General features: G+C 47.2%; 1 protein-coding gene across 2 annotated transcripts in view; it reads right to left on the reverse strand.

Moving 5' to 3' along the window:
* Positions 1-5,668: 5,668 nt before the first annotated feature.
* Positions 5,669-14,273, reverse strand: part of HM13 (histocompatibility minor 13) — a 44,389-nt gene continuing 35,784 nt past the window's right edge. Inside the window, exons 12-13 of one of the 2 annotated variants that reach the window (XM_087962367.1) lie at positions 12,365-12,582; positions 5,669-6,419 (exon numbers count right to left, since the gene is read on the reverse strand). In XM_087962367.1, the coding sequence (XP_087818493.1) occupies positions 12,432-12,582 (151 nt within the window). In that variant the 3' untranslated portion in view covers positions 5,669-6,419; positions 12,365-12,431. The remainder of the gene's footprint in view (positions 6,420-12,364; positions 12,583-14,273) is intronic. The other variant, XM_087962368.1, reaches the window with a different exon arrangement.

Below are 14,273 nucleotides of genomic sequence, written 5' to 3' on the forward strand. Positions count from 1 at the left end.
AAGCGCACTCACCAAGCCACACCCACCGAACCGGCGGTAGAAATCTTTGAATCCCACTACTGCCAAGCATCCCACCCCTGAATGGATCCAGGACCCTGCTGGGATCAGTCCAGGACTTGTCCTCCGCGGAGCTGCCCACGAATGGCTAGCCTCGCCAGACACAAAGCTGTCCCTCCCCAGCTGGGATGGTCCCTTGGAAACAGCCCAGCAACAGAGGGTTGCAGTAACGTGGTTGGGGGCTCCGGACCCTTCCCCAGGGAAAGGGGGGTTCAAGGAGGTGGGTGGGGGAGGGAAGTCTCCAGAAAGGACCCACCTGCCTCTGAACAGAAGGGTCAGTGTGAAAAGAAAGGCTGGCCGGAGAGAAGGGAGGCAAGACCCCCGCTGGGTCACCACTCCAGATGTGAAAACAGCTGGATTTGACTGGATTGTGATTAGCCCAGTTTCTATTTCTATCTCTTGTATGTTTATACTCCGTTCCAGAGTCATCCAAATCATATCTATTCTAGACCAAGATTGGTGCACATTAAAATATAAACTGTATATTGATTTTTTTTCTCCCTGGATTCATTTCTCTCCATGTTGTCTTGTATCGATAATTCTTCTATCCATTTTAACAAAGGTTCTGGGTGACGTCTTTGTTTCTTTTTTTTATTATTTATTTTACTGCCTTTGTAGTCGTTTTGCATCAACTATGGCACTGAAAATCTCGTATAAGGCAAACATTTTTCAGAATTCAGTTTCAAGTATCCTCTTGTGGAGTTTGGAAACTTCCAAATCAGTTGGAAAGGACAAAAGAGAAGAGTAAGGTGGACTTTAAATCAATTGATAAAAGACAAAAAAATAATAATAATGGGGGGTATCTTTTCTTTTTATGTACACTGAGAGCATTTGCACCAAGACAAATTCCTTGTGTCCAATCACACTTGGCCAATAAATCTATTCTATTCTTTCTTATTCTATTCTATTCCTATTCTATTCCATATTTTCTATTTCTATTCCAATTCTATTCTATTCCATATTTTCTATTCTATTCTATTCTATTTTCTATTCTATTCTATTTTCTATTCTATTCTATATTCTATTCTATATTCCATTCCATATTTCTATTTCTATTCTAATTCTATTCTATTCCAATCCATTCCATATTTCTATTTCTATTCTAATTCTATTCTATTCCAATCCATTCCATATTTTCTATTCTATTCTATATTCTACTCTATATTCCATTCCATATTTTTATTCTAATTCTATTCATTCCAATCCATTCCATTCCATATTTTCTATTCTATTCTATTCTATATTCTATTCTATATTCTATTCTATATTCCATTCCATATTTCTATTTCTATTCTAATTCTATTCTATTCCAATCCATTCCATATTTTCTATTCTATTCTATATTCTACTCTATATTCCATTCCATATTTTTATTCTAATTCTATTCATTCCAATCCATTCCATTCCATATTTTCTATTCTATTCTATTCTATTCTATTCTATATTCTATTCTATATTCCATTCCATATTTCTATTTCTATTCTAATTCTATTCTATTCCAATCCATTCCATATTTTCTATTCTATTCTATATTCTACTCTATATTCCATTCCATATTTTTATTCTAATTCTATTCATTCCAATCCATTCCATTCCATATTTTCTATTCTATTCTATTCTATTCTATTCTATATTCTATTCTATATTCCATTCCATATTTCTATTTCTATTCTAATTCTATTCTATTCCAATCCATTCCATATTTTCTATTCTATTCTATATTCTCCTCTATATTCCATTCCATATTTTTATTCTAATTCTATTCTGTTCCAATCCATTCCATTCCATATTTTCTATTCTATTCTATTCTATTCTATTCTATTCTATTCTATTCTATTCTATTCTATTCTATATTCTATTCTATATTCCATTCCATATTTCTATTTCTATTCTAATTCTATTCTATTCCAATCCATTCCATATTTTCTATTCTATTCTATTCTATATTCTACTCTATATTCCATTCCACATTTTTATTCTAATTCTATTCTATTCCAATCCATTCCATATTTTCTATTCTATTCTATTCTATTCTATTCTATTCTATTCTATTCTATTCTATTCTATTTTCTATTCTATTCTATATTCTATTCTATATTCCATTCCATTCCATATTTCTATTTCTATTCTAATTCTATTCTATTCCAATTCTATTCCATATTTTCTATTCTATTCTATTCTATATTCTATTCTATATTCCATTCCATATTTCTATTCTAATTCTATTCTATTCCAATCCATCCCATTCCATATTTTCTATTCTATTCTGTGCTGTTTATGCAACAATTGGAGCTGGGTTGACAAAATCAGAGGCAATTCATTTTCACCTGTAAATTCCACACCAAATACAGCTGGATTCACTGAACGCAGGGGGCTGTTAAGAAGAGATAAAATCAGGCTATGGTTGTAGCAAACATGTCGAAACAAGGCCTTTTAACTGACCGGGGTCAGCGTGTTGTATGGATGTATATAAGCTTCTGGGTGTTCCAGAACTCTTGAGAGGCTGGGCTGTCAAATGCAAATGGCATTTAAAGCTAAAAATCTTTCTTGGCTGCCATATGGTCTTGACCTAAAGCCAGGATTGGTTTCAGCCTCCCAGCTGGTTAGACTGCCCATAGTTTTGACTAGTGCTAGCCAGGGATGATCAAGAAGCAAGGAAAAAAATGTTATTATTTATTTAATCAAATCTCACTTTAATTTGCTCGGAGGACCCTAAAGCAATCTCACAAGATTTTTTTTTTTTTTTTTGAAAATGCAAACCACTAAAAATCTGTAATTTTTTTTAACTAGCTGAGCCAGAAAAGGTTTGAAAGATGAGGTGGGCTGGAGGGTTGAGTCGTTATGAAAGGGGGAGATCAGCATAGTTGGGCCACAGAGAATGTCCCTCCTTATGAGCTGGATGGTGGGGGATCATTTAGGAGAATTTCTCCTAAAACCTAATAACTCCAAATTGGTCGCTATCAAGAGAAAAGGGCCCCCAACAGCTAAGTCTAAAGCTGTTAAAATTATAATAGAATCCTAAGACTGGAAGGGGCCTTGGAGGTCTTCTAGTCCAACCCCTGATACTGCTTAACACTGCTTAAATTGTAGCCCATACACACAGAAAATCTGGCACTTTCGGTCTTTTAGCATCGATCCCTCCATGTTTCTGACTGCCCCACAGAATCTTTGCAGTGGTGGTTTTTAACCTGGCAATAAAATAGGTGGACTTCATCTTCAAAAATCCCCCAGCCGGCATGCTTTAAGATGGGTGGACTTCAATTCCCAGAATTCTCCAGCTAGAGTGCTTTAAGATGGATGGACTTCAACATCAGAACTGCCTAGCCAACATCCTTTACAATGGCTGGACTTCAACTCCCAGAATTCCCTAACCAGTGCTGCTGGCTGGCTGAATTCTGGGAGTTGGAGTCCACACATCTTAAAGTGACAGAACCATGAATAGGGCCTCTGCTTATTAGTCCAGAGTCATACGCTGCCCTCTGCTGTCCAGATCGAGAGATGACCTGGACATCAAGATAGGGATTAAAGAACTCGTTTTTAGGAAAAACACCTGGACAAAAGGTATCCAAGGCCTTTGAGCAGGTGACACACCTGTTTGGCTTCTCCAGCAGGTGCCCACTAGCAACTTACCTGCCACTGCCACCAAGCCACGGCCTTAAAGCCGAGCTTTAGTTCAACTGCTAAAACTGCAGAGCTGCAAAACTCCACCCACTATCCACTGAATTTAAAGAGGAGGGAGTAGCAGGGAGTAGTCAATGGCAGGTAGTCCTCAACATACAACTGTTCCATTTAGCGACCGCTTGAACTTGCACCAGCACTGAGAAAAGCGACATGGCCGTACTTCCCATGACCGTTGCAGCATCCTCGTGGCCACGTGATCCGAATTCCGACGCTTGGCAACTTATTCGTATTTGTGGTTTTTGCAGTGTCCTGGGGCTTTGTGATCCCCTTTTGTGACTGATAAGCCAAGTCCATACGGGGATGCCGGATTCACTTAACCACCGTGGGACGAACTTAACCATCTGTATCAGAGTAACAGAGTTGGAAGGGACCTTGGAGGTCATCTATCTTCTGACCAAGGCTTCCCGAGACAGTAACCATCACATGCTGTTCCCAAAAACCTTTTTTTTTTTTCCAACGGCTGTGAATTATATGCATTCACAGCCCGTAATGAGCCCCACAGAGTTTGTGAATAGTCCAAGGGAAGTTCTGCCACAGTCCTTTGGGATAAGGTTGATAAGCACCCACCTTTATCTCCCTGGAAATGCTGCCAATGACTAAATTGCCCCTTAGCTGTACGAGGCCAAATGCAGCACAAAGTCCACACAGAGCTTCAGAGTTTAAACCGACCAGAATGAACAAAGTTGCTTCCTGCAAAGGCTCACGTCCCTTGGCTCCTCCTTGATGTCTTATGGGAGGAGACAGTCACCTCCAAGCCTTACTCCCGAGTCACCCCCCTTTTGTCTTAACTGCTCTTGCCTTCTGGCAGCTCTGCGCAGGCGCGCACTGGGAACAGGCTCCTGCTGTTCCTCTGCCTCGCTGCTGTCAGATTCTGGAGGCTCCGGAGTCGGCACATAATTCTCAGATGGCCCTGGCCCCATCTCTGTGTCGGACGCAGATCCCTCATCTGAGCCCTCCCCAGACTCCAGGACTGGCCCCCGTTCCTCCCCACTGACCGACTCAGCTGCCAGCTCTGCAGGCCGCTGGTGGACCACAATATTCTAGTCCAACCTCTTACTGAGACAGGAAACCTTATCCCATGTCAGACAGGTGGCTGCCCGGCCTCTTCTTGAAAACCTCCAGTGATGGAGCGCCCACAACTTCTGGTGGCAAGCAGTTCCACTGGTTAACTGTTCTCACTGTTAGGAAATTTCTCCTTCATTCCAGATTGCTTCTCTCCTAGATTAGTTTATATCTGTTGCTTCTTGTCCTGCCTTCAGGTGCTTTGGAGAATAGCTTGACCCCTTCCTCTTCTTTGGGGCAGCTCCTCAGATATTGGAAGATTGCTATCATGTCCCCGCCCCACAGTCCTTTTTCTCATCAAACTAAGACATACCCAATTCCAGCAACCAGTTTTGGGTTTTTTTTCAATTTATTTCCATTGGTCCTACTTTGGCTTTCACAGTCGTTCCATTTCTATTGGCAGGCCGTCAGATTTGGTAGCTTTTATTATTTCTCCAATTTATTTGCTGACCGTCTCCTGTCGCTGGTGTCCCCTTTACTGCCTGTGAAGGCCACGAGACCCCTCCTTCCAAATCCAGCCACCCTCCTCACCTCCCAGGAGAGATAATGTCAGAATCGAGGGCGGCAATGAATTATGTGTCTCAAGAGTCGGATTCTGGCCGTTTCCCCCCATTTAAATCATGAGTCTCGAGCCAAACTTCCAACACTTCCGAAGGATTTATTGGGAGTTAACATGTCCAGCACTGCCTGGGTGTAGCCGACTCCGAGGCACATCATTCACTGTCACCCTTGACCCTGGGATTTTCCCCAGCCCCCCTGGGTGTATCGTAATTCCTATTCTCCAATGGGACACCTCCATAGCCCAGAGGCATCGATCATGCTCTCCAGTTAGAATTTAGCACAGCAAAAACTCCAGTCACCCAGATACTATCTTTGAAAACATTTATGGAATGCGCTTTCGGTTTCCAAGCTGCCGCATAGCTTCCCCCTTTCTCCCTTTCGGTTGGCCACTCTTAAGAAGACCAGAGAAATATTTTTAATGAGTTGACAAGATAATTCGTTAGCAATGATTATCCGGGTCTGGTCTTCTTCCGGCTTTCATTTTTTTTTTTTCCTCCCTTTTAATATGAGAAGAAGCAAATCCACCATACAAAATTTAAAAATCAGCACCCAAGACCCCCTTCCCTCTACCTCCCCCAACCCCAAGGCAACGAAGAAAGGAAGGTGGGCCGGTGTCAAAAGATTTTGGGGGTGGTGGGGGGGGGAGGGAGGGAGGAACCATTAACTCCACACGCGCGCACACACACACACACACCTGCCTGTTTCTTCCCCTGGGGGGTGGGGATTCCAGGTCCAGGAAGGCAGATCTGAGATCCAAACCACGGATCGCCCCCAAACCCCTGGGCTGCCCCCAAGTCCGACACAGACAGACAGACGCACAGAGACATAAGTGCACCCCACGTACGGCTGTGAAGCCATCCAGTTGGCTTGGAAAATAAAAAATGAAAAAACCGTTTGCGATAGGGGAGGGGGTCGGAGGGAATGGGAGGGGTGGGGGAGGAGAAAGCCCAGCCTGGCCAGTCGCTCGCCGTTAGTTCTCTTTCTTCTCGGGGTCTGTTTCTGTCATTTCTTCTTTGGGGTCTTCTTTTCCTTCCTTCGGGGCCGTGGTCTCCTCGTAGCTGGGGAGCAAGAGGGAAGGAAGGGTGAGGTCAACTCGTAAGGCAGGACAGGGGTCAGTTAATAGCACCCCTTCCCCACCGTGATCTCAATTGAGGTCATTTTCAACTCCCAGCATTCCCCAGCCAGCAGGCTTTAAGGAGATTGGACTTCAACTCCCAGAATTCCCCACCGTGATCTCAATTGAGGTCATTTTCAACTCCCAGCATTCCCCAGCCAGCAGGCTTTAAGGAGATTGGACTTCAACTCCCAGAATTCCCCACCGTGATCTCAATTGAGGTCATTTTCAACTCCCAGCATTCCCCAGCCAGCATGCTTTAAGGAGATTGGACTTCAACTCCCAGAATTCCCCACCGTAATCTCAATTGAGGTCATTTTCAACTCCCAGAATTCCCCAGCCCGCATGCTTTAAGATGGGTGGACTTCAACTCCCAGAATTCCCCAGCCAGCATGCTTTAAGATGGGTGGACTTCAACTCCCAGAATTCCCTCACCCAGTATCCTTTATGTTGGGTGGACTTCAACTCCCAGAATTCCCCAGCCAGCAGGCTTTAAGGAGATTGGACTTCAACTCCCAGAATTCCCCACCGTGATCTCAATTGAGGTCATTTTCAACTCCCAGCATTCCCCAGCCAGCATGCTTTAAGGAGATTGGACTTCAACTCCCAGAATTCCCCACCGTAATCTCAATTGAGGTCATTTTCAACTCCCAGAATTCCCCAGCCCGCATGCTTTAAGATGGGTGGACTTCAACTCCCAGAATTCCCCAGCCAGCATGCTTTAAGATGGGTGGACTTCAACTCCCAGAATTCCCTCACCCAGTATCCTTTATGTTGGGTGGACTTCAACTCCCAGAATTCCCAGCCAGCAGGCTTTAAGATGGGTGGCAGTCAATTCCCAGAATTCACTGGGAAGCATGGACTTTAACTTCTTAACGCATGCTGGCTGGGGAATTCTGGGAGTGGAAGTCCACCCATCTTAAAGCATGCTGGCTGGGGATTCTGGGAGTGGAAGTCCACCCATCTTAAAGCATGCTAGCGGGGGAATTCTGGGCATGGAAGTCCTCCCCTCTTAAAGCATTCTGGCTGGGGAATTCTGGGAGTTGGAGTCCACCCATCTTAAAGCATGCTGGCTGGGGAATTCTGGGAGTGGAAGTCCACCCGTCTTAAAGCATCATAGCGGGGGAATTCTGGGAGTGGAAGTCCACCTGTCTTAAAGCATCATGGCTGGGGAATTCTGGGAGTGGAAGTCCACCCGTCTTAAAGCATGCTAGCGGGGGAATTCTGGGAGTGGAAGTCCACCCATCTTAAAGCATGCTGGCTGGGGAATTCTGGGAGTGGAAGTCCACCCATCTTAAAGCATGCTGGCTGGGGAATTCTGGGAGTGGAAGTCCACCCATCTTAAAGCATGCTGGCTGGGGAATTCTGGGAGTGGAAGTCCACCCATCTTAAAGCATGCTAGCTGGGGAATTCTGGGAGTGGAAGTCTTAAAGCATTCTGGCTGGGGGATTCTGGGAGTGGAAGTCCACCTGTCTTAAAGCATGCTAGCTGGGGAATTCTGGGAGTGGAAGTCCACCCGTCTTAAAGCATGCTAGCGGGGAATTCTGGGAGTGGAAGTCCACCCATCTTAAAGCATGCTGGCTGGGGAATTCTGGGAGTGGAGTCCACCCATCTTAAAGCATGCTGGCTGGGGAATTCTGGGAGTGGGAGTCCACCCATCTTAAAGCATGCTGGCTGGGGAATTCTGGGAGTGGGAGTCCACCCATCTTAAAGCATGCTGGCTGGGGAATTCTGGGAGTGGAGTCCACCCATCTTAAAGCATGCTGGCTGGGGAATTCTGGGAGTGGGAGTCCACCCATCTTAAAGCATGCTGGCTGGGGAATTCTGGGAGTGGAAGTCCACCCATCTTAAAGCATGCTGGCTGGGGAATTCTGGGAGTGGAGTCCACCCATCTTAAAGCATGCTGGCTGGGGAATTCTGGGAGTGGAGTCCACCCATCTTAAAGCATGCTGGCTGGGGAATTCTGGGAGTGGGAGTCCACCCATCTTAAAGCATGCTGGCTGGGGAATTCTGGGAGTGGGAGTCCACCCATCTTAAAGCATGCTGGCTGGGGAATTCTGGGAGTGGAAGTCCACCCATCTTAAAGCATGCTAGCGGGGAATTCTGGGAGTGGAAGTCCACCTGTCTTAAAGCATGCTGGCTGGGGAATTCTGGGAGTGGAAGTCCACCCATCTTAAAGCATGCTGGCTGGGAATTCTGGGAGTGGGAGTCCACCCATCTTAAAGCATGCTGGCGGGGAATTCTGGGAGTGGGAGTCCACCCATCTTAAAGCATGCTGGCTGGGGAATTCTGGGGTTGGAGTCCACCCATCTTAAAGCATGCTGCTGGGGAATTCTGGGAGTGGAAGTCCACCCGTCTTAAAGCATGCTGGCTGGGGAATTCTGGGAGTGGGAGTCCACCCATCTTAAAGCATGCTGGCTGGGGAATTCTGGGAGTGGAAGTCCACCCATCTTAAAGCATTCTGGCTGGGGAATTCTGGGGTTGGAAGTCCACCCTCTTAAAGCATGCTGGCTGGGGAATTCTGGGAGTGGAGTCCACCCATCTTAAAGCATGCTGGCTGGGGAATTCTGGGAGTGGAGTCCACCCATCTTAAAGCATGCTGGCTGGGAATTCTGGGAGTGGGAGTCCACCCATCTTAAAGCATGCTGGCTGGGGAATTCTGGGAGTGGGAGTCCACCCATCTTAAAGCATTCTGGCTGGGGAATTCTGGGAGTGGAAGTCCACTTATCTTAAAGCATGCTGGCTGGGGAATTCTGGGGGTTGGAGTCCACTTATCTTAAAGCATGCTGGCTGGGGAATTCTGGGAGTGGAAGTCCACCCTCTTAAAGCATGCTGGCTGGGGAATTCTGGGAGTGGAAGTCCACCAGTCTTAAAGCATGCTGGCTGGGGGATTCTGGGAGTGGAAGTCCACCCATCTTAAAGCATGCTGGCTGGGGAATTCTGGGAGTTGGAGTCCACTTATCTTAAAGCATGCTGGCTGGGGAATTCTGGGAGTGGAAGTCCACCCATCTTAAAGCATGCTAGCGGGGGAATTCTGGGAGTGGAAGTCCACCCATCTTAAAGCATGCTGGCTGGGGAATTCTGGGAGTGGAAGTCCACCCCTCTTAAAGCATGCTGGCTGGGAATTCTGGGAGTGGAAGTCCACCCATCTTAAAGCATGCTAGCGGGGAATTCTGGGAGTGGAAGTCCACCCATCTTAAAGCATGCTGGCTAGGGAATTCTGGGAGCGGAGTCCACCCATCTTAAAGCATGCTAGCTGGGGAATTCTGGGAGTGGAAGTCTTAAAGCATTCTGGCTGGGGGATTCTGGGAGTGGAGTCCACCCATCTTAAAGCATGCTGGCGGGGAATTCTGGGAGTGGAAGTCCACCCATCTTAAAGCATGCTGGCTGGGGAATTCTGGGAGTGGAAGTCCACCCATCTTAAAGCATGCTGGCTGGGGAATTCTGGGAGTTGGAGTCCACCCATCTTAAAGCATTCTGGCTGGGGATTCTGGGAGTTGAAGTCTTAAAGCATTCTGGCTGGGGGATTCTGGGAGTTGAAGTCTTAAAGCATTCTGGCTGGGGATTCTGGGAGTGGAAGTCCACCCATCTTAAAGCATTCTGGCTGGGGAATTCTGGGAGTTGGAGTCCACCTATCTTAAAACATGCTGGCTGGGGAATTCTGGGAGCGGAAGTCCACCTGTCTTAAAGTGGTTGAGAAACACTGATCCAGAGCAAGGCCTGGTATTCGTCTCCCACCTGGGGCACCAAACCCTGAAGGAACTGGGGAAAACCAGCCCACTCAAGGCTTCACCAGAGACAGAATTCAATTCAGTTTTCTGACTGCGGGAGCGACCACCGCTTAAGCCTCCCTCCCCTTCCACAGTTCAACTCCCAACAAGGTTGCAGAGCTTGGCCGGGAACTGGGTGAGTCTATGGCTGATGGAAATCTTTTTTTTTTTTCTGTAAATTTTATTTGAGTTTTCACAAAAAAATACAAATAAAACATATTTTTTGAAAGTAGCATAATCCCGGGTTTCTTCGTACAGACACAAATTCAATTTCATGCTCATTTTTATGCTCTATTCCATATCTTATTACTGTTTTACATTTTCTACATCGCTTCTCCCCTCTTTTAATTTTCTCAATTTTATTTTAATCATCTCAATTCAAATCATTATATTTATACTTTTGTATTTCCCCATATCCTGTTCTTTCCATAAAGCATTCTGATCTACACAGTCTATTTTATTGGAGGATACAAGTGGGCTTAGCTGCATGTCGAGCTGCACACAGACTAACATGGAGTGGGGACCGAACAGAGCCCTACATTTCTGTTGATGAATGAGACGTTAAACGAGTTCTGCCCCATTCTACAACGTTTCTTGCCACAGTTAAGTGAACCGCTGCAGTTGTTAAGCGGGTCACACGGTTGTTAAGCGAATCTGGCTTCCCATTGGATTTGGGATTATCACTAAAGGGGAATCATGTGACCCCGTGACACTGCAACTGTCATAAAAGAGTCATTGGCCAAGCATCTGAATTTTGATCACGGGACCACAGGGATGCTGCAATGATCGTGTGAAAAAATACCTGGTTGTTAAGTCGCTTTTTTTCCAGTGCCATTGTAACTTTGAACGGTCACTAAGTGAACTACTGTAACTCACATGGTCCTAGGGGCCTGGAAATGACATAGGCCGGAGTTGGCTTGCTGTCAGGATTCCAGCAATCGCCCTAATGAAATCATGATTCTTGAGCCCAACTTCAAAAAACTTCCAAGGATTCATTAGAGGCGACGTACTGGCCCCGCCCTGCATGAAGCCGACTCTGGCCTACGTCATTTCCAGGCCCCTGGGACCCTGTTTCCCCAGGTGTCTCATCAACCAGATTCTCCAATTGAGCACCTTCACGGGCTGGATGTCATCAATCACGTTCTCCAATTAAATATATTCCTGGGCAAAACCTCTCGTAGTTCAGTTACAATCTTTTAAAGATGAAGAGTTGGAATATATTTCCACTTCCAAACTGCTGCACTGCACTTCCGGATTTCCTCTCTCCCCCCGCTTTTTTTTTTAAATGGCAACTACTAAAACAGGAATAGGAATATTTTATGAGTTGACTTTGAGGTTCATTGAGTCAACTTTCCTGGTGGCTTCCCATGATAGATGACCCTTAACTTCTGAATCTGGTGCCCAACAGTCTTTTGGTGACGTGTCGTTAGCCCCTTAATTAGAGAAGTGTTTTTTTACTGGACCATTTGTCTGGGGTTAATCCCTGCTTACCTGAATATTAAGTGCTAGAGCCGGTGCCAAGATTCCAGCAATCGCCCTAATGAAATCATGATCCTCGAGCCAAACTTCAAAAAGCTTCCAAGGATCCATTAGAGGTGACCTACTGGCCTTGCCCTGCATGAAGCCAACTCTGGCCTACCTCATTTTCAGTCCCCTGGGACCTTCTCCCCCCCAGGTGTCTCATAAACCAGATTCTCCCATTGAGCACCTTAAGGAGTTGGGTGTCATCAATCACGTTCTCCAATTAAATATATTCCCGGGCAAAAGCTCTGGTAGTTTAGTTACAGTCTTTTCAAGATGAAGAGTTGGAATGGACTTTCGCTTCCAAACTGCTGCACGGCTCTCCCAGATTGCCTTCCTTCCCCCCATGACAACTACTAAAACAGGCATAGGAATGTTTGATGAGTTGACACCGAGATTCGCTTAACGACGGTGGCAGGAAAGGGCCGTTCAAACAGGACACAACTCTCTCGCTCAAAGCCGCGCTGAATCGCGGTCGTAAAAACGAGGACTTCCACGGAACGCCCTGTCCGTGAGGATTAAGAATAACCTCCGTGCCTGCCCCCCCCGCCCCGAGACCCTTTCCCGCTCCGTGGGGTCCTCGGCTTTTCCCCCCTACCTGGCCAGAGTCTCCCAGGCGGGCAGGGCCTTTGCCTTGGGGAGGGGAGGAGGGAAAAGGGGCGGGGCTACATGACGCTGGCAGTCTGCTGGCGGCGCCTGTGGGAACACGCCGGGCTCTGCTGCATGGAATCGGCCAAGCTTGACGGAGAGCCGGAGACGTTGGGGAAATGGGTGAGCCGCGGGGTGTGGGGCAAGATTTCGGCAGAAGACTCATAGCTGCAGGAGAGAGAGAGAGAGGGAGGGAGAAAGGGGGAAAGGGGCCAGGAAGGGGGAGGGGGGTTAGGGAGACAAGAGACACAGTGGGGAGGGGGCAAAAGAGAAAGAGAAGCTTAGGAAGAGTTGGCCAGGCGAAGACGAGACGGCAAAGCTGCCCACATTCCCGTTTGAGCTCCATTACCCACGGAGAGTTTTTTTTGGGGTGTGTGTGTCAAAACTGGGGTGGGGTGATTAGATGACAGAATGACAAGAGTTGGAAGGGACCCTTGGAGGTCTTCTAGTCCAACCCCTGCCTCCAGCAGGAGACCCTTACAGAATGACAAAGAGTTGGAAGGGACCCTTGAGGTCTTCTAGTCCAACCCCTGCCTCCAGCAGGAGACCCTTACAGAATGAGTTGAAGGGACCCTGGAGGTTTCTAGTCCAACCCCTGCCTCCAGCAGGAGACCCTTACAGAATGACGAAGAGTTGGAAGGGACCCTTGAGGTCTTCTAAACCCCTGCCTCCAGCAGGAGACCCTTACAGAATGATGAAGAGTTGGAAGGGACCCTTGGAGGTCTTCTAGTCCAACCCCTGCCTCCAGCAGGAGACCTTGGTACAGAATGACAAAGAGTTGGAAGGGACCCTTGGAGGTCTTCTAGTCCAACCCCCTGCCTCCAGCAGGAGACCCTTACAGAATGACAAAGAGTTGGAAGGGACCCTTGGAGGTCTTCTAGTCCAACCCCCTGCCTCCAGCAGGAGACCCTTACAGAATGACAAAGAGTTGGAAGGGACCCTTGGAGGTCTTCTAGTCCAACCCCCTGCCTCCAGCAGGAGACCCTTAAAGAATGACAAAGAGTTGGAAGGGACCCTTGGAGGTCTCCTAGTCCAATCCTCTGCTTCAGCGGGAGACCCTTACAGAATGACAAAGAGTTGGAAGGGACCCTTGGAGGTCTTCTAGTCCAACCCCCTGCCTCCAGCAGGAGACCCTTACAGAATGACAAAGAGTTGGAAGGGACCCTTGGAGGTCTTCTAGTCCAACCCCCCTGCCTCCAGCAGGAGACCCTTACAGAATGACAAAGAGTTGGAAGGGACCCTTGGAGGTCTTCTAGTCCAACCCCCCTGCCTCCAGCAGGAGACCCTTACAGAATGATGAAGAGTTGGAAGGGACCCTTGGAGGTCTTCTAGTCCAACCCCTGCCTCCAGCAGGAGACCCTTACAGAATGATGAAGAGTTGGAAGGGACCCTTGGAGGTCTTCTAGTCCAACCCCTGCCTCCAGCAGGAGACCCTTACAGAATGACAAAGAGTTGGAAGGGTTCCTTGGAGGTCTTCTAGTCCAACTCCTGCCTCCAGCAGGAGACCCTTACAGAATGACGAAGAGTTGATAGGGACCCTTGGAGGTCTTCTAGACCAACCCCCCCGTTTGACCTTCTACTAGAAGTATCCAATCTTGGTCACTTTTAAGACTCGTGGACTTAAAATTCCCAGAATTCCCCAGTCAGCAATGGGAGTTGGAAGTCCACAGGACTTAAAAGGCGCCAAGGTTGGACATGAATGTCCCTTGGAGGTCATTTAGTCCAACCCCCCTTTGAGCAGGAGACCCTACACCCGTGATGGCGAACCTATAGCACAGGTGGCACACAGAGCTATTTGTGTGGGCGTGTGCCTCCCAGATGATTTTCGGCCCGTTTGAGGCCGTTTTCACCCTCCCGGA

Source organism: Notechis scutatus, chromosome 3 (genome assembly GCF_049901735.1).
Source record: "Notechis scutatus isolate UNSWTSFEM ecotype Mainland chromosome 3, rNotScu1.2, whole genome shotgun sequence".
NCBI classification, from domain to species: Eukaryota; Metazoa; Chordata; class Lepidosauria; order Squamata; family Elapidae; genus Notechis; species Notechis scutatus.